Raw genomic sequence first — 23,645 nt, 5'->3', positions numbered from 1 at the left:
CCAAACACCCGTGTTCAACAGTTGGAAGTCGTTTGACCCATATCTTCACTCCAGCCCCCCAAAAATCATCCATCGAGAGTGACATTATTTTCAGGCCGAAAAGGATCAAAACCCATGCACTTTCCAAACATCTAGACCTTACCAATGTACTGATCAAAGATATTCTTCAGCTCCAGTGCACTCTTCTTGGGGTATCGTTTTTGCCCATTGGCATAGTCGACGTAAGTCACACCGAAGCGGGTTTCATACCCTTCAGCCCATTCGAAGTTGCTAGCAACCATGTCAGAGTGCAAGTCCCAAAGGACGATAGGTGAATAACAGCTTGAACTTACTCCATCAGACTCCATGCCATATATCCCTGGCAATTGATGCCATCTTCGGCAACTGCCTCCGCCATAGATGTGATATAGCCCCGGAAATACTCCACTCGGAAATCATCTTCCAGAATTTCTTCCATCGGTAAGTCGTTCTCTCCCTTGATGCTGGTACCATTTTCGGTAACATAGATCTTCGGTCCACCATATCGGTCACTCAACCACTTCATCAGCTTCCGAAAACCGGGGGCGTGAGGACGTAGCCAAGGACTTTGGGTCACTGGTCCAATGCTGTTGCCATTCATGTCTTCGAAGAGAACATCAAGATTGCCACTGACATCTTGCGGATCAGGGTCGGTGTCCTTGCTCTTGATGTAATTGGCACAGTAATGATTCATGCCGTAGAAGTCGTTGGAGCCAGTAATGAGTTTCCGTTCCTCGTCTGTGAACTTTGGTAACCGATCTCCTAGCTGCTTGACCATAGACTCAGGGTAGTGACCAAAATAGACTGGGTCGGCAAACCAACAGATGGCAAACTCAATCTTCCGGTCGCATGCCAGTCTATCCGCTTCCGAATGAGGGTCGTAAGGCTCCGTCCAATCCCCTAGGAAGTGTTAGCAATCCAACACAACGACTGTGTACGGCTGACATACCATTCAGCGTAATGCCGATTTCGCCGTTGATCTTGGATTTATAGTTATCTCGGAAGATTTTGACGGCGTTGGCATGAGCAATGAGAATATTGTGTCCCACAATCCAAGGTTCTGTGCTTCCGTCACCAACAGTGCTTCGTGTTCGATCACTCGAATGGCCTGGTGCAAAGACGCCGATGTTGTATCCAAGAACCGCGCTGCAGAAGGGTTCATTAAACGTGATCCAATGCTTGACCTTGTCGCCCAAAGCCTCAAACATGACCCGTGCATAGTTTGCAAAGTCGGCAACGAACTCGTCCTTGTTTAGGAAACCTCCATATCGCTTGTCAAGCTCATCGGGCAGATCCCAGTGAAACAGGGTGATGAACGGGACAATGCCGGCGGCGAGGAGGTCATCGACGAATTTGACATAATACTGAAGGCCTTTTTGGTTGACGGGATCGTTTCGACCACCAAGAGGAATTACTCGAGACCATGAGACGGAGAATCGATATGCTCTAGCACCAAGCTTCTTGAGCAATTCGATATCCTGATCCGTCCGATGATAAGAATCACAAGCAACATCTCCAGAGCTGCCATCGGCAATCTTGCCGGGGATTTGGCAGAAAGTGTCCCATATTGAAGGACCACGGCCGTCCGCAGTAGCGCCACCTTCAATTTGGTACCTAGAAAATTGAAATGGTACTGTAAGCGAAAAAGAAAACCCGGGGTTCAGGCTAGAAGGGTCAAAAGAACATACGCTGCAGTGGCGAAACCCCATAAGAAATTAGCCGGTAGGCCGGCTTTAGGCGCGTTGTCTTTAACCATGGCGTGAGTTCTTAACTAGACCTGCACGTATTGGCGTTAGGTGGCTTTTCTTGGGGTACGTCGCCCTGGGGGGCTCTCTCGCACTTTTAAATGCTTGGTGGGGTGCTCTGTACTCTGTAGGTCCTCAAACCCGGGATCCAGTTCTGTCGATGTGTCACGCTATGGGCTGCAGCCTTCAGTGTCGTGAACCTTGATCCCACTCGCAAAGTTTGGTTGTCTTGACAAGCAGAACAGAACGGGCGGGGGGGAACAAAAAGGTGTGGTTCACAAGTTGCTCTGGGTTGATATATGTATCCTCCATGCTCTTCGGGACCATGGCGGTAGTACTTCTCTGGTTAAAAACTACTGGTAGAGCTTGATCGCTCCACATCTTCTGCTGAGCCGAAGATTTTGCTTGGACCACGCGAAGATGAATTCTACCGGATTGGTTGCGGAGTGCTGCTGGGCCGATTCTTGGGCTGCCGACATTTAGCCTAGTCGCCTCTGCCACAGTTGTACCAGAGATAGTCGAGAAATCTAGCCATACGGTTTCTCTTCGGGAATTCTATCACCAACGATGCAAGTCTCATTTCCTTTCCAGGTTCCCACTCCCAGTGTTACTACGTGAACCCAGTGAAGACTCAGCCAAGACGATGAGCGTTCGACGACTGCCCTGAAAGGATTTAGAACCATACTTCCGACGTCTGGAGCACCTGACCTAAGAAAACCCGTTGCTCCGCCTGGCCCGACTATCCGACACCTCATGTCTGCAAGCGGCTTGTGCATGCCAAAATACAAGTCGGTGGCAATTCACTGGGTATAGGATGCCATGTTGTGGCCTGTTGGGCCGCCTTTAGCACGCAATTCGAGCAGAATCGGGTTTTCCACATTCAGTCGACGAGCGGGCGAAGTGCTAGGATTGGCGGAAGGCGTTGCTCTTCAGCACAGAGCTCTCACGCGGGTCTGTGGCCCTTAAGAAATCCGCATCGAAAGCGCCGGTGAGAAGGAATGGCTAGATCTTACGGCATCCACGGGCTCTGTTCAGTGCGGAGTATATCGAACCTCTCACGACTATCCAGGGAGAGGAAGAATCCAGTAAATGCCTTGTAAAAGGTGGCAGATAAATGGGGCTAACTTTTGTCCCATCAAGCCACGAAGATGACGGAGGGCTAAGCGAACTCCTGTGAGTCAACCTTCCAGTACGGTCCCACTCTAGTCACCGAAGACACGCAGCGTACTTTCGCCTGGCGCTTCCAATAGATGTCTCCCTGCAGGGCAGATATAGAATACGATTGCGAAGCGGGTCGACAGGCCTTTGCCGCGGACCCTGGAGATCTTTCCAGATGTAGGACCCTTTGACGGCGTGATGCTGGATTCCGTTCACCTTCGGTTGTGATCTGCAAAAGCACATAGGTGCGCCTCGACCCGTGTTTATTTCGCGTTGCTCTTCCCTATGTGAGTCACCGGGAGGCAATCTTATTTATCTTCATCCTCGTTGTCAACTTCTTTCATCTTCCATGTGATGAAGGCCGATACCAAAGTGGCAAGCCCACCTAGTCTCAACGTCCAGCCGACACTGACATCACCTGGTTCATTTCTCGGTTTCTGAAGCAATTTAAATACAACACTGCATACGAGAGTCGCCAAAACCTGGGGCGCGCTGACTGCAACGTTGTGGATACCAAGAATGATTCCCGCTTTATCTTCCTCCTCTTCTACTGTGTCGCTCTCAGCGCCATCCGGACCATTTATCAGTCTTTGACGGTCCATACGTCGTCTCCTCTCATCTCTTCGAGAGATTTCAGCTGAAATCAGGGCGAAGGGGGCCCAGAGGGTTAAAGACCAAGTTATACCGATCAGTGCAGTCATCACGGTAGCCGCTTGTGGAGTCGAAATGAAGAACGTACTGAATGTGCATACTGAGAATAAAAATTGTGACAATAACCAAGCTCTCCTTAAAGTCAAGCCAGGAATTTGTAGACGTTCCAACCAGCGATGAAGGACGCTTTGGGATTGTTGAGTGCCGGTCTTTCTAGGATGTGAATGACCGAGAGCTGGACGTATGTCACGATTAGACTGTGATCGACTGTGCACCATTGCCAGCTCTCCCCACGAGGCGGTTCTTTCTCTGGTCCCAACGGGTGAGGTTGGAGTTATGGGGCGGGGAATTTCTTCGGAGTCTTGAGGGATTTCAACGCGGTAGGTCGGAACCACCAAGAATGGAAGAATCAGATTCGAGGCAAAAGAAGTAATGGCGTATATTAACAATGCCAGGGTCCCGATTCGCGTTGCCTTATCCCACAGTTTGTTGACCTCGTCATCAGACAGGCCCGGCTTCAGGTAAGGATTGACATATAGTTGCCCGATGTAGGTGGTAATGTAGAAGAGAAAAGGGAACCAGCCCATCCAATGGAAGAATTGTATCTGGCATACCGTCTTTGTTTGGGGTGGAAGCCTTTTGATGGACACGAATACTTGTTTGAAGAATGCAATCAATCCGGAAGATTGCTGGGAGGATTTTGAGGGCGGGTCTAAACGTGGATTACGCTCTTTGATGAATAGGACACTGACCAGAACTGTAGAGGTGATCGCAATTGAGGCAATCACCACCAGCACCTTGAATTGGGTGTTTCCAAAAAATGACATATACTGTGGTAGGTTGAGATAGCCAAAGATATAACCAAGTACGTTGCCGATCCCGGTCATTCTGGAAGCCCATGCATTGGCAGATTCCTGTTGGTGGGATGGGGCATTGTCGACTATGAAAGCACGAATCCCAGCTTGGACTGGCAAACATTAGCAAGGATCATCTGTGCTCTCTAAATGGACTAACCAGTGTTAATTGAAAAGTCCAAACACCACATCATGATGGTGGCCAGAACAATGGTTGCAGTCTTATATCCTCCATCGTAATTGGCGTCTTTTGCTAGACCGCCAATCACACGAATAATGTCCCTGGCGTAGGAAAGCATGATGGACGCCACCACGGTCCCTAGTGCACCAGCAACCATGAAAGGCTTTCGTTTGCCCCAAGGAATTCTCGATCGGTCACTCAGAATACCAATGTAAGGCTGGACAAGAACCCCAGTCAGGGGTCCTGCAAGCCAGACAAATGCGACCAGAGCCTTACTCATCCCAAGTGACAAGAGGTAAGGTGAGCCATTGGAGAGCTCGACTGACCAAACAATTTGCAGGCCTCCAATGGAGATTGTGAGTAAGGCAAGATACCAGGAGCTCTTTGACTCTACAAAGGAGTCTTCGAGATTAATGGCCTCAGAAAGAGGCCTTTCGTCGACATCGCCATTTTCAGAGGTGTCCTCGGCGCCAATGAGGGGTGACTGCTCGTCAATGTCGAGAGCCGGATCACTTCGGGGCATGAATAGTTTGATCCACTTAATTCGGTCCTTCGTACAGGCTGGTGGTCGAGATGTTGTTTGAAGAAACGGACGGCTTCGATGTTGGATGATGACGAGGCTCTTTTGGTGGATGGCTTTATGTACTACGTACAATACGTCGATATGGGGGAGTCCTCACGAGGCCCTGTTACGCCATCCTAGTGTATGCGGGGAAGGCCGAGCAATTTTGGTACCGAATTGTCCTATGATCGAATCAGGCGGACGGTGAACTGTCGATGGGAGAGTCTGGATGGTGTCAGGAGGTCGGTACAGAGACGGCGGTGGGCCAGGATCTTGGTTCAAGAATGTTCAAGAACGTTTACCCTGGCAGGAGCAAGGGTCCATGACGGCTGCAGCTTCCCTCCCCAAGCTCTGTTGTGATTGGTCAGTCTGAGTCGACCACTGGCAACTTCAACTGCGCTTCTTCCTCCATATGGTCGACTTATAATCCTTTTCGTTTGACCAAGCCCTTAATTGAATAGACCGACTTCATTCACAAAGCCTCAGATCTCCCCATCCCACCTGTTCTGAAGATATCGCGTCCACAAACCTCACCATACACCCATTGTGAGGAGCAGCCCTATTCCGCTCAACATCAGGCAACCTTCGGACTCCCATTGCTTCGTTCAATCGGTCCACCGAGTCCTCTTCAATATCCACCCTCTCTTCTTCCTGACTGAGATTCCTGTCCTCCTACTCCAGCAACCGCCCACAATGAAACCTGTCGTTTCCGCTGGCAATGCGTGGTTCTGGTCAGCCACACTTACCGCAATCGCAAACCCCAGAACTAACTTGCTTGTAGCACGGTGATCTCGGCGTTTGCCATTGTGATATTGAGCGTAATAGGCAGCCTGTTTGCGGTATGCTTTGATATCCTCTGCAGCAGCTTATTTGCCGGGAAGGATTCACTAACGTGCACAGCGCGATCACCATATGATGATGGGGTTGGAAGAGGATCCGGAGCATCCTGGTGCAGTGGCTGGGTCTATATTCGTTGCAGTGGCTGTGAGTTTCCCCGTTTGAATAGTTTTCAATCCCCGTTCTCATCTGTGTTTTAGGTATATGCTGGCTTCTTGGTCTTCTGCGGATTTCAGGCCTGGCTTAACGTTCGAGCGAGTCGGCGAGGACAAATATCTTTGAGATGATGGACGAGGTGCAAAAGCAAACCAAAGACCATGGTCAAAATCCATGGGGCCGACTACCTTACGTGATCTTGGATTGGAGGCCGAGCGTTTCTCGCGGGCTGCATAAAACATTTCGGCAGACGTATACACAAACCGGCCACGGACTATTTAGACGTGTACAATGCAGAGTATGACCCAGACCGGTCATCCACAAACTAAAATAGACCATCGTCTCCTGTGAACAAAAGTGACCTGGCCCAAGGGAATCTCTAAAATGACATTTTAAAGGAGATCACGGCTCACAAATTGCTCATGCAGCGACTTGCCCAGCAAGGCCGGACTTCGCTGGACCACAACACCAGCAGCCTCCAGTGCGGCAATCTTGGAGTCCGCACCACCTTTCCCACCACTGACAATAGCACCGGCGTGGCCCATTCGTCGTCCGGGAGGAGCGCTGATACCGGCAATGAAGCTAACAACCGGTTTGTTCTGTTTGTTTTCACTCTTCAGGAAGTCTGCTGCGTCCTCCTCTGCACTGCCACCGATCTCGCCGATCATGATGATGCCCTCAGTTTCTTCGTCTTCAAGGAAAACCTTTAGCGAGTCGATGAAATTGGTTCCAGCGAATGGGTCACCTCCAATTCCAATAACCAGAGACTGTCCAAGGCCTGCTTGTGTTGTCTGATTAACCGCCTCGTAAGTCAAGGTGCCCGATCGTGACACGATGCCTACGCGTCCTCGCTTGTGGATAAAGCCAGGCATGATACCAATCTTGCATTGTCCTGGCGCAATGATACCGGGGCAGTTGGGTCCAACAAGGCGAGTCTTGCTTTGAGTCTTGAGAATGTTTGTAACTCGGATCATGTCATGTTGAGGAATTCCTAGAAGGGCAGTTGTGTTAGAAGGGGATCTCGTAGCATTTCGAGTATTAGAGCGAACATACCTTCAGTGATGCAAACTACCAGAGGGATCTCAGCGGCAATAGCTTCCTCGATACCAGCAGCAGCCAACGGTGGAGGCACAAAGATTGCTGTTGCGTCGGCACCCGTCTCTTTCACTGCATCGGAGACATTCTTGAAGACAGGAAGGTCCAGATGAGTAGAGCCAGCTTTCTTAGGATTGGTTCTAATGGTTGTGAGCTTGTTGAACAGGGGCTTTTCCTGCTGCAGTAGCACCTACCCTCCAACGACTTTTGTGCCGTATTCAATTGCTTGCTGTGCGTGGAACCTGAGGGCCAGTTAAGATAGGTGTGAATGTATAGACTCAACCGAGTACTTACGTTCCCTGTTTTCCTGCACATCGATTGTCAGCGGCACTCAGACCTGAAGCAAGTCATGAAATTACCTGTGAACCCCTGGAAGATCACTTTTGTCTCAGAATTGATTCTCAGGTTCGGAATAGTCTGGCCATAAGCTGAAAACGAAGATACAGTAGCATAACCTCTACGGGAAGCGTGTCGTATCGCCGTAGAGGCGCAGGCCTTGAGGGCGTGCATTGTTTAGCGGCCGATTTGATAAGAGACAGCGAGGCAGAAGGAGCTGCCGCAGGTTGAGCGAAAGGACTCCTGCTGTTAGGAAGGGTGGCCGCAGAATCAGTGAAGTGCAGATGGAGGGTGTTGTATCTATTCCAATGGGCGCCGATGAGCTTCCAAACGTTAGTCAAGGAGAGGCTGCGCTGTGGAGGTGCGTCTTGCCGATTCGGAGTAGGACGGGCAATTGGACAACAGCCCACAGGTTCCCTGGAAGGACCAACCCAAGTTCGAGGGTCAATTTTGGCGGCTTTGGCAGCAGGAGCTCGCTCTGCCAAGCCTCTACAAAGTATTTCCGAGCCGACCGCCTCCAGATTTGCCGCCTTCCCTAATCCGTGTATCATTTTCGAATTTCCATCTTCACCATCAGTCACCACATTCACTTCCCAACTTAATACTGGCAAGAACCAGATGCCCCTCCTTGTGCATCTTCTATTTTGAGTTGATGCATTCTTCTCGCGCATGAACAGGACTAATTTAGATCCTTAGGCGTCATGGCGACCGAGACAGTGACCAAGCCGAGGGTGAAGTTGGGCAAGCAGGAAAAGCTGGCGCCAGAGAACATTCGTTATATGGCTGCTTGTACCGATATAGCCAATGCTCTCATTCAGGAATATGAGTCCAATCTGGATTCATCCAAGCCAAAGAAGGATGTCAATCTCAACCGACTCAGAGGCGATGTTGCCAAGAGACACAGACTTAGCAATCTACCACCACTCACAGCCATTCTGTCTGCTGTTCCCGAGAATTACAGGAAGCTGTTAATGGCTAAGTTAATGGCTAAGCCAGTGAGGTCCGCAAGTGGAATTGCCGTTGTCGCTTGCATGAGTAAGCCTCATCGCTGTCCTGTGAGTCCTCTAATTTATTGTGCCAGAATGCACTTACTAACGCTCGTGATCTAGCACATCGCCTTTACGGGAAATGCATGCGTCTATTGCCCAGGAGGACCAGATTCCGACTTCGAATACTCCACCCAGTCATACACGGGATATGAACCCACTTCGATGCGAGCGATCCGTGCCCGTTATGATCCATTCGAACAGGCTCGTGGAAGGATCGACCAAATCCGTTCTCTTGGCCACAGCGTTGACAAAGTCGAATTCATCCTCATGGGTGGAACCTTCATGTCGCTGCCAAGCAGTTACAGGGAAGACTTTGTCGCTCAGTTGCACAATGCCTGTTCAGGCTATCAAACCAGCAATGTTGACGAGGCGGTCATGGCAGGCGAGATGGCCAGTATCAAGTGCGTTGGCCTCACTATAGAGACTCGACCGGACCATTGCCAGACACAACACCTCACTGATATGCTGCGGTATGGCTGTACCCGCCTGGAGCTCGGAGTTCAATCCTTGTACGAGGATGTTGCTCGTGACACCAACAGAGGCCACACCGTAGCATCGGTGGTGGAGACGTTCAAGTTATGCAAAGATGCAGGCTTCAAGGTGGTCTCACACATGATGCCTGACTTACCCAACGTTGGAATGGAACGAGATATCTTCCAGTTTCAGGAATATTTCGAAAACCCAGACTTCCGAACCGATGGCCTCAAAATCTACCCGACGCTAGTGATTCGAGGCACCGGACTTTACGAGCTTTGGCGGACCGGCCGATACAAGAACTATACTCCAAATGCCCTTGTCGATTTGGTGGCTCGTATCCTAGCCCTTATTCCTCCTTGGACTAGAATCTATCGAGTGCAACGAGATATCCCCATGCCACTGGTAACTTCGGGCGTGGAAAATGGCAATCTGAGAGAGTTGGCGCTCTCTCGAATGAAGGACTTCGGCACCACCTGCCGTGATGTCCGCACCAGAGAAGTGGGCATTAATGAAGTCAAGAACAAGATCAGACCTTCACAGGTGGAGCTCGTGAGAAGAGACTACACTGCGAATGGTGGCTGGGAGACATTCCTTGCCTACGAAGATCCAAAGCAGGATATCCTTATTGCGATGCTAAGGTTGAGAAAGTGCTCAGAAACCCACACTTTCCGCCCAGAACTCACTGGCCAGCCAACTAGCATCGTGCGAGAGCTTCACGTTTATGGACTAGCTGTCCCCATCCACGGTCGTGAGAAGAGTAGATTTCAGCACCAAGGTTATGGAACACTTCTGATGAATGAAGCCGAGAGAATCGCTCGAGATGAGCACTGTAGTGAGAAGTTGAGTGTCATCAGTGGAGTGGGCGTACGAAGCTACTATGAACGCCTGGGATACACACTTGATGGTCCATATATGAGCAAAAAGTTGTCCTTTGATGACGATGAAGAACCCGATGCTTGATGGCCGCTGCTATTGCCATCGATAACACGTCTGTCGGGCATCGACATCTGGTCTACCCTGTCCCGCTTCCGGAAACAAAAGTACAACCGGTCGTGTCAAGGCGTCATCCCAGGCTCGGCGGAAGCTCTTCCGTTAGAGTACGGCCTGCCGAGCCAGTTGCCATGTGGACTTTGGCTAATGGTTCATCTGGGTTTCTTTTCTGGTCTTGAACGAGTTAATTCACGAGAAATGATCCCTATCAACCCTGTCGTTCCAACTGCCCGCCCTTCCAAACGGTCTGCGATCAAGTCATTCAAAGGTCCATACGGCATCATGATTGAGATAACATCAGTCCAGATGAGCGAAGAAGACATGGTCAAATGTGCAATTATGGTTGGTAACACCCAACAACCTCACCCATCCGCGGAGTGGTCGGTGCTTACGAATATGAATGGCATGCTCTCCGCGGCCCCACCAGCAAAACTTGTGTGGCGGCCGATAAGCGATAGGCGATAAGAAAGAAAGCCTCCAGCAAATCGAAATGGCATCATTTTCTTTCACCCGAAATCTAAGTCGCTCTTTCTCCGCGCATCTCCAACAAATCTTTTCGGCGCCCCCAGACTTTCTCTCCAGACCGGGTGGTTTTTGTGTTTTGCGTATTTCCTAGCTTTTTCTGTTCTATGCATTGCTCTGGCGTTTTGTCGCCTGTACGAGTACCTAACGTCCTATATACCTTCTCATCCTCAAGTTGTACTGTTATCTCCAAGTTTGCCGCGAACCCCTCCTCGGCTCGATCACGATGCAGCTTCCTGCACTTTTGACTGCGCAAAGCTGTATTGGTCATGTCCACCTGATCATTGGATCTGGACCTCTTGCAGCCTCGAGATGTACAAAGTCTCTGCAAGTCGGTGCTAGACCCATCGTCCTAGCTCCTGAGACTGAAGACGTCCATTTCACTATAGTAAAGGCAATCGAGGACGGCAACGTGCGGTGGATACAGCAAGAATTTAAAGAGCAGGATCTAAGTACACTGGGCAGGGAAGAGATCGAGAACTACGTCGATGCTGTATTCGTTACCCTGCCTGCAAAGGACCCGCGGAGTGTCCACATCTCTAGCCTGTGCAGGCGTAAGCGAATACCTGTCAACGTTGTTGACGCCCCAAGACTATGTACCTTCACGTTACTATCTACGCATCTGGACGGTCCTTTACAGATAGGAATCACGACTTCCGGGAGTGGCTGCAAGCTGTCGTCTCGTATTCGGAGGGAAGTGGTTTCGGCGTTGCCACCTAAATTTGGGGACGCGGTAGAAAGACTGGGTTCATTGAGGAGGCAGATTTGGGAGGAAGATTATCGCTCACAGTCGGTAAACGTTTCAGAGCCCATTGAAGCGGAAGCGGAAGATGAGGAGTCCGCTGCGCAAAAGCATACCTTCAACACATTAATCCGAGAAAATGATCAAGATCCGGCAGTCTTAAGGACGCGGAGAATGAGGTGGCTCTCGCAGATATGCGAATACTGGCCTCTTGATCGGTTGGCGTGTATCACAGACACGGATGTTTCAAAGATTCTTGACGCCTACAAATCCACTGCTCAACCACCTCCACCAATCTCCGATAACGCGCCTGATGGTCAGACTCTGATTTCTGGACACCTACCACTTCGGAAAGGGACAATTACGCTTGCAGGATCGGGTCCTGGCCACCCATCTCTCCTCACAATCGCTACCCAAACCGCGATTCAGAACGCTCACTTCATTCTTGCCGACAAACTCGTTCCAGCCGAGATCTTGGCACTTATACCACGTCGGACCTCTGTTCACATTGCTCGTAAGTTTCCTGGTAACGCAGACGCCGCTCAAGAGGAACTCCTCCGACTTGGATTGGACGCTATGAAGGAAGGCAAGGATGTGCTTCGTTTGAAGCAAGGTGATCCCTACCTGTACGGGCGAGGCGCTGAGGAAGTAACATTTTTCCGTGATCGTGGTTACGATGTCAGAGTGATTCCTGGAATTACGAGTGCACTTTCAGCGCCACTGTTTGCCGATATACCCGTCACCCATCGAGCGGTCGCCGACCAAGTCGTTATTTGTACCGGTACTGGCAGAAAAGGTGCTGCCCCAGAACCACCATCGTACAAAAAGAGCAAAACGGTCGTCTTCCTGATGGCATTACACAGACTAGAAAGTTTAGTCAGCAGCCTCACTGTAATTCCTGGCGAAACAGGCGGACGACCCGAAGGGCGAGCGGTATGGCCTGCAGATACACCCTGCACAGTGATTGAGCGTGCGAGCTGTCCGGATCAGCGAGTCATTCGATCGACCTTACAGCATGTCTGCCAGGCAGTGGAAGATGAAGGATCTCGACCGCCCGGTCTACTTGTGGTTGGCCACTCATGCGAGGTCTTGCATCAGCTTAGTAAGAATGAGAGGTGGTCAGTCGAAGAGGGTTTTAGAGGTCTCGAGGCCACCGGATCAACGAGTTCCGAGCTAAACCTGCTCAAGGATCTAGAGCAGATGACTAGAACCACAGACAACACTTCCGTTGATCTGTGATCTCCTCCTAACGTGCTGACAGTTTGATGGTGATTTTGCCCGATGAAGAGGGCTATGTACTAAAACGATACCCTAGATATAGAATGCCATAATGATCAAGATCCAAGCGATAAGCACTGACCAATTGTTCCTCGAGCAGGTTACTATTGCGTTTCTGCAGGTCCCATTCATCAGGAATCGTCTTGGATGTCAGAAGAGGTCCACATTCAAATTTCGCTGATGCGACCGGTATTCGTATTGCCTATCCCTCGCAAACAGTAGACTTCCAGGGCTATTCTTTCGATCAGTGAGAGAAGTACATAAAGATAAAAGAAGGATTGTCGACATTGCGCGGGAACAGGCTTTGCTGCAGAAACATTGTGGCTGGGCTCGCTTACTGTGGTTGTAAAGTTATTGTAGGGAATTTAGCCGCTGCTTCAGGTCATGATATTGGTTCTCATTAATCGTAAACTATCAATACAGTTCTGATTCATGCACTTCATGCAGCGTGTCCCATATTATTAGAACTGTGTCTCTTATGGAGGTGGTGAGCCTGCAACCTCTGGTAACCCGATGTGAGCTCTGAGCAAACACTTCTTATCCGCCAAATTTGCACCCTGCGTAGGAATACCTAGTTGTTGTAGTATAGAATCTAATTGTCTTCTTGCCATTCGTTCGAGTTCGGATGAGGTGTGAGGGAAATTAATGATAGCGGTACAGGTAGTAGCGTTGAGAAACGATATAAGATTTTCGTTTTGACTCCGAAGGTATGTGTTCTAAACCCGTGCTGCGTTATTGTAATTCCTATAGAATTAGCATAGTAATATGAAAATAGGTCGAATTGTACATACGACGCAGTAATTATAGTCACAAGCTCTTGACGAACATCGACAATTTCCTGGCGGATATTTGCAATGTCTTGTCGGATTGCCATCGTGTCTCTCATTGACTGCTCCCTTATTTCACGGAGCTCGGCAATAAGTTGCTGGCCGCCGGCGAGTGCAGGTGTATTTGGTATCTTCAGTATCTCGGTAGCAAGATATTGAAGTTAGCTTGCGGACCAAGAGCGATTTCGTCAGCCATCGTGACGGTGAGGGTAAGGATGATTATGGTGACAGGAGTTTGTGGTGAGGGTGGAAGTGTTTTGTTTTGGTTCCCGAAACAGGGATGAAGGAAAGCGACTTTTGATCCAACCACTCTGATGTCTCTGACGTACACCACCAGCTTGCAATCATGGCATATCAGGATGAAGGACAAATAGCGTACGGTAATACGGTTATAAACTCGAATGCTGTTGATCTCTCGCTGCCAATCAACTACAACAATATTAAGAGCAAAACTATCTTAATCACCGGCGGTGCATCAGGCTTTGGGGCAGCCTGTTTTCAACTATGGGCAAAACATGGCGGGAATGTCATTATTGGCGATGTGAACGACAAGGCTGGCGCGGAACTGGTGGCTCAAATCAGGACAGAGACCGGGAATCCTAATCACCATTTCATTCATCTTGATGTTACAAGCTGGTCAAGTCAAGCTGCCTTCTTCAAACAAGCGGCAACTCTTAGTCCGCACGGTGGGATCGACCATGTCATGGCCAATGCCGGCATCGCCAACCCACCAGAGGAGGGTGCCTTTGAGGAGCCACCTGACTATACTTCTATGAATGACCCGCCCGTGCCAAAGCACAGAACACTGGATATCAATCTCGGAGGAGTTGTGTACACTGCGCACCTTGCCATTGCTTATCTGTCCCGGAATCCGGGCAGTAAGAAATGCAACCCGGAGGAGAAGACAGCGGCACGAGATCGTCATCTAATCTTGGTTTCTTCTATTGCCGGTTTGTGTGGTCTACCTAGCCTACCTTACTACGCGACTGCCAAACACGGTGTGGTAGGATTGTTCAGAACGTTAAGAATCACGGCAGCAATCAAGAACGGGATTCGGGTCAACATGATTAATCCCTGTGAGTACAAGTGACCGCAGAGCCGAAGAGAGGCAGTTACAGCCTAGCAAAGTGACTGATTAGAAGCACAGATTTTGTCGAAACGCCACTTCTGGGTCTTGACGGAACACTGGTGATGGCAGGCGGCGCAATGGCAAAGATAGACGATGTCGTTCAAGCTACAACACGACTGGTTGCTGACCAGAGCATCATCGGCCGTGGGTTAGTCATCGGAGCTCGAGCCCCATCAAACGTCGCCAAATCCGCTGGACTGGACCCTGCGGTCGATGATCAAGCTATCTGGGATGTGTACGCGCATGATTTTGAGCAGACAGACGTGTTTGTAAGGCGCATCATCGGCATCACGAATCTGATCTGCATGGCGAGGGGCTGGACTGGGGTTGTTCGAGACGTTGGTTCGAGACTCAGTAGACCTCTCTGGAAGGCGCTGGGTTACTGACCTCTGTAGACTTTAGGATATACCATAGAGTGTATAGCTCTTGTGGGTACTGCGATACCACAAAGGTACCTGGGTAGATCTTGCGGCGAAATTTCTCACATCTTCACGTGCGGTGGCCCATGCCTCTTCTCGGGGAACTTACCATTCAAAGACTAAAGCCGTGCTAAAGACATTTAGATTGGCGCTAGGGATCGTGCTAGGACCAGATAGTATTCACTGATCACCAGGTCTAAGGCAACGAAACAGAGGCCCCGTTCGTTGAGCTTTTGTCGTTTTCCCTCCTCATGCAAGTTCTTGTACCATAGTTTGGAACACAATCTCGAGGAGAAGTGGTATTCTCGTTTGGCCGGTTGGTCGAGCATAGATCGCTGTGCATCCTCATCTCACGTCTCCACACCGCAAACCATTCCTCTGTGCCACCCCCGATCGAAGCATGTGTCTGTGCCCCCCTCAACCACTCCCGTCTTATGTATGAGTTTGAGAAACCCAAATAAGAGCCATGTGCAAGGCATGGTAAGGTCTCGAAAGTTACTGGTTCTCACTTTCCTGATTGCCACTGCGATATTCACAGTTCTCTGGCTGCGGGACCCCTATTCCATCGAGGAATCCACCCAGAATATCCTTCACGGCCACCATGCGCACGAAGAAAACCGTCCTGTCCTTCCTGCGAGCTCCCTGTCTCATCCCATCCACAAACTAGTCGCGAAGGCGGATGGAGATTTTACTGCAGTTCTTGCTCGCCAGTCACGCTCTCTTGCCGATGCCGTCGCAGAGTACCGCAGGCGATACAAATTGCCGCCTCCGCCGAATTTCGACAAGTGGTACAACTTCGCGAAGAAGAGAGGTGTGGAGCTGATTGACGAATATGATACTATCTACCACCAGCTCCTCCCATTTTGGGCTCTGGAACCGTCGGTCATTCGTGAAAGGACCAGAGAGGCGATTGGATTCGACAACGCACTGATTGCAGTGATGATTCGCAACGGGGAGGTCACCCGGATCGAAGGTGGTGGTGACATGTATCAATGGCATCGCGAGGCGACGCCCATTATGTTGAAAGATTTTCTCAGATATTTACCCGATATGGATCTGCCATTTAACATTCATGACGAACCAAGGGTTGTGATGCAGCATGACGATCTGCTGCATCATGTTCAGGTCGCCACGGACCAGAATATGCCAAAGGCTTACGAGAGCAAGGATTTGAAAAACCACTGGTCTCCCAGACCCGAAGACTTGGGCGAGGGGATCAGGATCAAAGAGTACCGGACAACCCGTTTCAATCGCTTTGCGCATCAACCGACCTGGAGCAATTCTCGGCTATCCTGTTCCCCTGATAGTCCTGCTCGGTCATGCCTGAATGACTCCTGTCCGGATAACGTGACCGCATATTCAGACCTCCCCTTGGGTTTCATTCGAAACACTACAGCCTTTTCAGATATTTGTAACTCACCAAGCATGGAGAAGTCTTTTGGATTCTTTGACCGACCCAACGCCTTCGATGTAACACATGACCTCTTCCCAATATTCTCACAATCCAAAATCTCCAGCTTCCAAGACATCCTCTATCCATCGCCTTGGTATTATATGGGTCGGGTCAAGTATGAAAAGGAGAAGGATATGCCATGGGAGCAAAAAGACCCGACGATGTTTTGGCGAGGGAGTACGACCGGAGGCTTCTCACGAGATGGGGGATGGAGAAGACAGCATCGTCAACGTTTTCTGACCAAGATTCAACCACTGAGCAATTCGAAGATTCTGGAACTTGATAACTCAACCACCACCCCCGACATGTGGCGCGAGAAGGAGATCCGAACCGAATCCATGGCTCATTATTTCGATGTCAAGTTCACCCACATTGGACAATGTGACCCAGGCGACTGTGACGCACAGCGCGCATACTTCGGCACTGTCGAGCCTGTCAATATGTTTGACGCCTTCAACGCCCGTTATCTCCTCGATATTGATGGAAATGCTTTTTCGGGTCGTTACTACGCCTGGCTCTTGAGTAAATCCATCGTGTACAAACTCGCCGTCTTCCGTGAGTGGCACGACGAGTGGTTGCGACCATGGGTTCACTACGTTCCGCTGGGCTTGGTTGGGGATGAATATGTCGAGTCAGTCCGATACTTCGATCAAGTCGAATCCGGGAAGATTGAAGCCAAGAAAATCGCCGATCAAAGCCGTCAGTGGGCGCAAAAGGCGCTTAGAAACGAGGACTTGGAAGTTTGGTATTTCAGGTTGTTGCTTGAGTGAGTCGGGTTTTTGATTGTATGTTGCAAGCTGTTGCTGACAAGCATTCAGATACGGCCGTTTGATCGACGATAACAGGTATAACATTGGATTCAGCCTGTGACGAAAAAGCAGCAATCTACTGTTGCTGTGTGGAGAAAGCGATGTCGTTTGGGTCTACTGTTCGGTTTGGGTACCCATGAGCCCACAAGAGCGCCATCGAAAATGTACCTCCCTCGGTGTGCCCGAGCATTTCTTGTCAACTGAACCGACCTGAGACAAGACAGCTAGAATCGCCGCGAAACGCCACTTGTATCATTTTGGACAACTGTGTTGATGGAGGTTCCAGACCAGGAGCGCCCAAACCGGCAGGAGGACAGGGAGTCGTGGTCAACGGAAAGAAAAGAGAGAGTACACACGACCGCCGCGGCGCTTATCACACGCCTTTTGGATATCCATATCATCGACATCGTCAATGTCAGGATGTACCCACCTGGACGCGACCCCATCTACCGAGCCTGCTTACAGGGTGGGCCGCCTCGTATCATCGTTGCACTTGCAAACCCGAAGGTCTGATTTTTATTGTCACTGTTTAGACCCTGGGCTGATAGCACGGCCGTCTTGTTATTGAACACATGTTTTCTGATAGCATGCGCCGAATCCCTGGCCTGAACTTCAGACTGGACATGTATAGTATTTTTATAAGTCACCTCTCCGCCTATTCATTGCAGATGACACAGGGCTACTAGTACCTAGGGTCTTCTCAAGCCTCGAACACCCCCATCGTTGTGGCATCTTTACCCTATAAGCCGTCGAGACAGGAGATTGCGACTGAATTGGTTGGCGGTGTCTACCTTCGCGACGCTTGTATGGGCTTGGGGGGGGGTGTAGACTTGGTTGGGTTGGGTTAGAGGTTTGTTGTTTTAAGATAATCTGCTGCTTTGCTACATACTACCAAACTACTGGAGACTTATAATCGATCAAAACATATCACTCGAGGGCTCATAGGCATGAGCATTCTTGCAATTGGATCGTTGTTGGTTCGGCGCCGCCTGTGGTTTGATCTTGATATCTGTGGTTCGTCTCCGTTTGTCTGCCCTGCCTCTCTGCCTATTCGGCCGTTATCAAGAGGAAGAAAGCGAAGAAGGGGGGAAGAGAGAGAGGAAGAGACGAGAAAGACTCAATCAATGTTCAGATCACACAAATCGCAGTTTCTTCATCTGACACTTTATCTCATCATGCTCAATTGTGGTATCACTCATTTATTTCACCCTTTCTTTACCCTCGCGTCGTGATCTTCCTGGGACGAGAGATTTTGACCTTCCCAATCGTTTCTTTCTTCTATGTTTGACGGTGACGAGGACTGTAACACTGTTCCATGAACCCAACCTCTCCAACCCACGGAGCCGGTAGCAGCGAAGCTGATTGAGAGAAACTGGAAGACCTATGGTCCCGTTTCCATCCGCTCGGCCGCGTTCACCGTGGAGCCGCCAGCAGCAATTGTAGCGAAGTACCTGACATCGACATCCTCATCGTCTTTGAGCTTTTCTAAGTTGGGTAGGATTTGTTCGTTGATGAGATCTTCGCCTTTCGAACTAGGAGTGGCAGTAGTACCGGATGCCTCTAGCTCTGCAATTGTGCCGGATTCGGGAAGTCGGCGAAGTGTATCAATCAATACGGCGTATGACTTGGCTACGTTGAACCGAATGTTTGGGATGGGATCTGCCACTAGTCGATCCATCATGGGAAGGACACTCTCTCGGATGATATCGAGTGTGACGACGGGGGCTAGTATCTAAATAAAAGGTTAGTCTCTTGTATCTCACCCAGATCTTCAACAGGATCATGAACTTACTGTAATGGCGAAGCACGTGGTCATTCTGTAAAGATAGTTCTCTTGCTGGCTCATCGCCGTAACCTTGGGAATGATGGATCGGTTGGCCCACTCGACGCCGAAAACCTCGCTTAATTTTCTTAGATTTTGTGTTGCAGCTTCTCTGATAGAGAAAACAGTGTCACCCAGCCAGCCCATACAGAGTGAGCTTAGTTGTTCATCGAAGAATTTCACACCCAGCTGCTTGGCAAGGAGGGGAATGTATTCGATGATGGCAAGACGAACTCGCCACTGTTTATCTTCAGCCAGTTGTACAATGGCGGGAAGCAGGGACTGAGATAACAAATCAATGCCAATGACATCGTTGACACGTTCGAGCTTGGAGATGATATGTAATCGTACATCAGGGAATTCATCCTTGAGCATCTGCAAGAACATTGGAAGAAGGTGGGAGATGGTCTCTTCTTTGCCGAGAATGGGAGCCAGTCCACTGAGTTCGGTTCCCAAGGCCGCTCGGACATGTTGTGAGGGATCGGAAACGAGATCCTCAATGCTGGTCATGATTTCATTGAGTAAGGTTTCGCGATCAAGTAGCGCGCAGAATCCCGGGATTTGACTGGCGATCGCGGTCCTCACTTCAGCTTCGCTGTCCTTGAGAAGCTTGACGAACGCTGGGACCAAATCCCGAGTGACAACCTCCTCATTAACTGCCTTGGCAATCTTCTCGAACTTTTCAGCTACCATGTATCGAACTCTCCAGCTCTTGTCTTCAAAAAGACTTCTCAAAGCGGTTAGAAGGACACCATGACTTGGTTGTTGTTCTTTTGGAATGGCTTCCGAGATGGAGATAAGGACTTCAACGGTAAGCAAGCGAACACTGTCTTGGTCATCGCTTGCAAGGTGTTGGAACAGGGGGATCATCTCCTCAATGACAGTGGAGGTTGGCACTTCCTTAACGAACTTGGCGAGATTGTTTGCAGATTGGCGCCGGACCATAGGAGTGTCGTCGTGAACAAGAAGGCCAAAATGCTGACGGAGGTCGGCTTGGGACCGAGGGCTGGCTTTCTTATAAGGACTTGTATACAGACCGCAGGCCGATATTTTCGAGGTGAACCAGTCTGCTTTGGAGAGACTGAGGGTCAGGGGAATGAAGCTTTCTTCCACCTGTCGCTCCGACAATTCTTCGCATATTTTGTTCAGAGACTCAACGGCCTTGAGGGATTAGATTCCAGGGTGTAATATGCAATATGGACATCGCGTACCTTGTCCCTCACAAGCGGCTCCTCGATGGCGGCCAAATTCTGAAGCGGTGGCAACAGCACGTGACCGTATTCTGGTCCTCCAACGTATTCAATGAAGTTTCCAAGCTCTTCAGCGAGCGCAGTGAGGACTTCATCTTCGTCCTCAACGGAGTCTGGATATGGGTGTCAGTGTATCGCGCAGGTAGAGCCACGGGCAGAAACAGTACGTACCGTCCAAGAAGGGTATTAATTCGTCTCTCGTACGTTCAGGGCCCAGGGCAAGGGCAATTGTGGAAAGTCTATGGATGGCATTGAGGCGTAGGAGAACATCATCATGCTATTGAAAGTGTCAGTCACCGAGCTGGCACATGCCCAAATAGCATCACAGAAGACAGTAGTACCTTGAGCTCGTCAATCAATACGGCAATGGGATAGAGCTCGTCGCCATTATCTTGGTCGGCCATTGTGCCTGTAAACAGGAGTCGAGTATCAGGGCGGGTCTTCAGGCTTCGAGGAATCCTGGGGGAGGGGGTCGCAGTTTGGCGGGAATCTTGATCTGGGTGAACGCGTGTTTTGTGGGAGGTCGGCTGAGAGGGCGAAAATGTTGGTGGAAGATTATTGCAACTGCCAATGCATGCCTGTCTATTGAAGAATCAATTTATTGCAGTTTTCATAGGGTCAGGAAGGTATTGTTGAGGCATGGTGGAGGGAAAGGCAGGGCTGTGCGGTAGACGATAGGGTCAAGACTCAAGACCGGACACGAGGCAGCGACTCACCAAAGCAACAAGTTCAGAAGTCCTGATCCGGACAGCGCGGAGGACAGGGGACTCGAGCAGACCTTGGATTTGAGCAAAGTAGATGCGTTGAATGGGTGTTTGGGTGCGTGAATGGGAATAGGAATCGTTCTCTATGAGCTTTCCGTCGTATGTGACCTTTTTGGGCGGACGTGTGGCTGTGGCTGGTGCTTCGGGTTTGTGCCACAATTGCAATTGTACTTCCACCTGCACTTGCACTTGCCGTCGAAACTCGAAAATGTCCCGCCAAGCCTTCGTATGACTCGTCGTTGAGATTTTGATATTGCTTCCTTTCCACCACAACGGCCAGAAACAGCGGCTTCTGAGTGTAGATCCACCGACGACTACTACATCTGGTGACAAAGAGTTGGATTTGGTAGTCTCTCAACCAGCGACCATCTTCCAAGCCGAAGCAAAGACTGCCGCCATCATGCCCACCATCTCTGTGGACAAGGCTGCCTTGTTCAAGGCTTTGGGCAGAGAATACACAACTGATGAATTCGACGAACTGTGTTTCGACTTCGGTATCGAACTCGATGAGGACACGTCGCTCATAGAGAGACCCGTGGTCGATGGCAAGCAAGAACCCCCTCAACTGAAAATTGAAATCCCGGCCAATCGATATGACATGCTCTGCTATGAAGGCATCCAACTCATGCTCAACGTCTTCAATCGCAAGGTCCTGGCTCCTAAATATGTCTTGAAGGCTCCTGCAAACGGAAACCTCCAAACAATCACCGTCGCCAAGGACACCTCACGGATAAGGCCCTACGTCTCCGGTGCTATACTACGAAACATCAAATTCGACCAAGCCAGATATGAGTCATTCATCGATCTGCAAGACAAACTACACCAGAATCTTGCAAGGAATCGTACTCTTGTTGCAATTGGTACGCATGATCTCGACAAGATCAAGGCGCCCTTCACCTATGAGGCGCTGTCTCCAAAGGACATCAAATTCACCCCCTTGAATCAAACAAAGGAGATGAACGGCGAGGAACTAATGGCTTTCTACGACAAGGACAAACACCTTGGTCGTTACCTACCAATAATCAGAGACTCACCAGTGTATCCTGTTATCTACGACTCGAATCACGACGTCTGCTCTCTTCCGCCCATTATCAACGGTGATCAAAGCAAAATTACCGTGAACACCAAAAATGTCTTCATCGAGTGTACAGCTACAGACAAAACGAAAGTCGAAATCGTTGTCAACATCATGGTCTCTATGTTCTCGCAATATACCTCCGACAAATTCACTGTCGAGCCTATACAGATTATTTCCGAGCACAATGGCGAGTCAAGACAGGTCCCCGACCTGACACCTCGCGCGACACAAGCCGAGGTGGACTTCATCAACGCCTGTTGCGGTCTGTCTCTCTCCCCAACTGAAATTTGCACCCTTCTTACCCGCATGTCATACACTGCGCGTCCTTCTAAATCTGATCCTAATCTCATCGACGTCGACATCCCACCGACAAGGGCCGACGTCCTTCACCAGGCTGACATCATGGAAGACGTCTGCATAGCTTATGGATTCAATAAGCTTCCTCGAGCCTTCCCCAAGGTAGGTGCAACCGTCGCTGCTCCGCTCGCCATTAACAAGCTCTCGGATGTCCTCCGCCTCGAGGCTGCCATGGCAGGATGGGCCGAAGTCCTACCTCTGATTCTGTGCTCACACGACGAGAATTTTGGCTGGCTGAACCGAAAGGACGATGGTTCTACGGCTGTCAAGCTCGCCAACCCCAAGACCGCAGAATACCAAGTCGTCCGGACGACGTTGATCCCCGGCCTACTGAAGACAATTCGCGAGAACAAACACCATTCTATACCCATCAAAATCTTCGAGGTCAGCGATGTCGCGTTCAAGGCCCCCGAGCTGGAGCGCAAAAGCCGCAACGAACGCCACTTTGCTGCAGCCTGGTACGGCAAGACATCTGGATTCGAAGTGGTTCATGGTTTGCTCGATCGCATCCTTGCCATGCTGAAGACTGCGTTTGTTACGAATGAGGAAGGGCTTGAGGTCAAGCATGGTTCTCCTAGTAGTATTCAGTATTGGATAGAAGAACTGAACGATCCCACTTTCTTCCCAGGTCACGCTGCCAGTATACACGCCAAGATTGCCGGTAAGGAGGTGGTCATTGGCAGTTTCGGCATCCTACATCCTAGTGTCTTGGAGAAATTTGAATTGAAATATCCTGTCAGCGTGTTGGAGTTCAATGTGGAGGTGTTCCTATGATGCAATGACAGAATAGGGGCAGTTATAGGGTTTCAACTGAATCATAACAGAACTGGCGTGAGATGACGCAGAAGACAGGAGGTCGAAAATCGCTTGTTTCCAGAGCCAAATAGACGCAGAAGATTGGCGAAAAGTGGCATTGCAATTGTAGAAAGTTAGAGAGTGAAAAGATCAAGCATGAGTATGATTGAGAATGAGGATATGATGTTTCAATTGATGCTCTATCAGAGCTACACATCATGAATTCGATGTCCACGATTTCTCTCCCCGTTCGCCCACCACCTTAATCTCGAGCGGCGTACCACTCAAAAG

General features: G+C 49.9%; 9 protein-coding genes across 9 annotated transcripts; 5 read left to right on the top strand and 4 right to left on the bottom strand.

Annotated features, from left to right (window-relative positions):
- Positions 1 to 131: 131 nt before the first annotated feature.
- On the bottom strand, positions 132 to 1,774 carry A1O9_05831 (beta-glucosidase; the record flags this gene model as incomplete). Its single annotated transcript, XM_013405045.1, has 4 exons — positions 132 to 270; positions 333 to 918; positions 968 to 1,632; positions 1,707 to 1,774. 4 exons carry the CDS (start codon positions 1,772 to 1,774, stop codon positions 132 to 134), a joined length of 1,458 nt encoding a protein of 485 aa, XP_013260499.1.
- A 1,455-nt stretch (positions 1,775 to 3,229) lies between these two features.
- On the bottom strand, positions 3,230 to 5,130 carry A1O9_05830 (uncharacterized protein; the record flags this gene model as incomplete). Its single annotated transcript, XM_013405044.1, has 2 exons — positions 3,230 to 4,539; positions 4,587 to 5,130. The coding sequence occupies 2 exons, from the start codon at positions 5,128 to 5,130 to the stop codon at positions 3,230 to 3,232; spliced, it is 1,854 nt and encodes a 617-aa protein (XP_013260498.1).
- Positions 5,131 to 6,554: 1,424 nt separating this feature from the next.
- Positions 6,555 to 7,767, bottom strand: A1O9_05829 (succinyl-CoA ligase [GDP-forming] subunit alpha, mitochondrial; the record flags this gene model as incomplete). The annotated part of the gene is made up of 4 exons (XM_013405043.1): positions 6,555 to 7,153; positions 7,216 to 7,397; positions 7,452 to 7,499; positions 7,595 to 7,767. 4 exons carry the CDS (start codon positions 7,765 to 7,767, stop codon positions 6,555 to 6,557), a joined length of 1,002 nt encoding a protein of 333 aa, XP_013260497.1.
- A 527-nt stretch (positions 7,768 to 8,294) lies between these two features.
- Positions 8,295 to 10,079, top strand: A1O9_05828 (elongator complex protein 3; the record flags this gene model as incomplete). Its single annotated transcript, XM_013405042.1, has 2 exons — positions 8,295 to 8,648; positions 8,703 to 10,079. 2 exons carry the CDS (start codon positions 8,295 to 8,297, stop codon positions 10,077 to 10,079), a joined length of 1,731 nt encoding a protein of 576 aa, XP_013260496.1.
- Positions 10,080 to 10,857: 778 nt separating this feature from the next.
- On the top strand, positions 10,858 to 12,612 carry A1O9_05827 (uroporphyrin-III C-methyltransferase/precorrin-2 dehydrogenase/sirohydrochlorin ferrochelatase; the record flags this gene model as incomplete). Its single annotated transcript, XM_013405041.1, has 1 exon — positions 10,858 to 12,612. One exon carries the CDS (start codon positions 10,858 to 10,860, stop codon positions 12,610 to 12,612), a length of 1,755 nt encoding a protein of 584 aa, XP_013260495.1.
- A 1,212-nt stretch (positions 12,613 to 13,824) lies between these two features.
- On the top strand, positions 13,825 to 14,993 carry A1O9_05826 (uncharacterized protein; the record flags this gene model as incomplete). Its single annotated transcript, XM_013405040.1, has 2 exons — positions 13,825 to 14,554; positions 14,626 to 14,993. 2 exons carry the CDS (start codon positions 13,825 to 13,827, stop codon positions 14,991 to 14,993), a joined length of 1,098 nt encoding a protein of 365 aa, XP_013260494.1.
- Positions 14,994 to 15,464: 471 nt separating this feature from the next.
- On the top strand, positions 15,465 to 17,349 carry A1O9_05825 (uncharacterized protein; the record flags this gene model as incomplete). Its single annotated transcript, XM_013405039.1, has 2 exons — positions 15,465 to 17,245; positions 17,298 to 17,349. 2 exons carry the CDS (start codon positions 15,465 to 15,467, stop codon positions 17,347 to 17,349), a joined length of 1,833 nt encoding a protein of 610 aa, XP_013260493.1.
- A 1,320-nt stretch (positions 17,350 to 18,669) lies between these two features.
- On the bottom strand, positions 18,670 to 20,764 carry A1O9_05824 (protein phosphatase 2 (formerly 2A), regulatory subunit A; the record flags this gene model as incomplete). Its single annotated transcript, XM_013405038.1, has 5 exons — positions 18,670 to 19,020; positions 19,081 to 20,271; positions 20,322 to 20,473; positions 20,532 to 20,637; positions 20,702 to 20,764. The coding sequence occupies 5 exons, from the start codon at positions 20,762 to 20,764 to the stop codon at positions 18,670 to 18,672; spliced, it is 1,863 nt and encodes a 620-aa protein (XP_013260492.1).
- A 760-nt stretch (positions 20,765 to 21,524) lies between these two features.
- A1O9_05823 (phenylalanyl-tRNA synthetase, beta subunit) lies at positions 21,525 to 23,333 on the top strand (the record flags this gene model as incomplete). Its single annotated transcript, XM_013405037.1, has 1 exon — positions 21,525 to 23,333. The coding sequence occupies one exon, from the start codon at positions 21,525 to 21,527 to the stop codon at positions 23,331 to 23,333; it is 1,809 nt and encodes a 602-aa protein (XP_013260491.1).
- Between the last annotated feature and the right edge of the window lie 312 nt (positions 23,334 to 23,645).

Source organism: Exophiala aquamarina (genome assembly GCF_000709125.1).
Source record: "Exophiala aquamarina CBS 119918 chromosome Unknown aczIA-supercont1.4, whole genome shotgun sequence".
Lineage (NCBI taxonomy): Eukaryota > Fungi > Ascomycota > Eurotiomycetes > Chaetothyriales > Herpotrichiellaceae > Exophiala > Exophiala aquamarina.
This window is presented reverse-complemented; position numbering and strand designations above follow the sequence as displayed.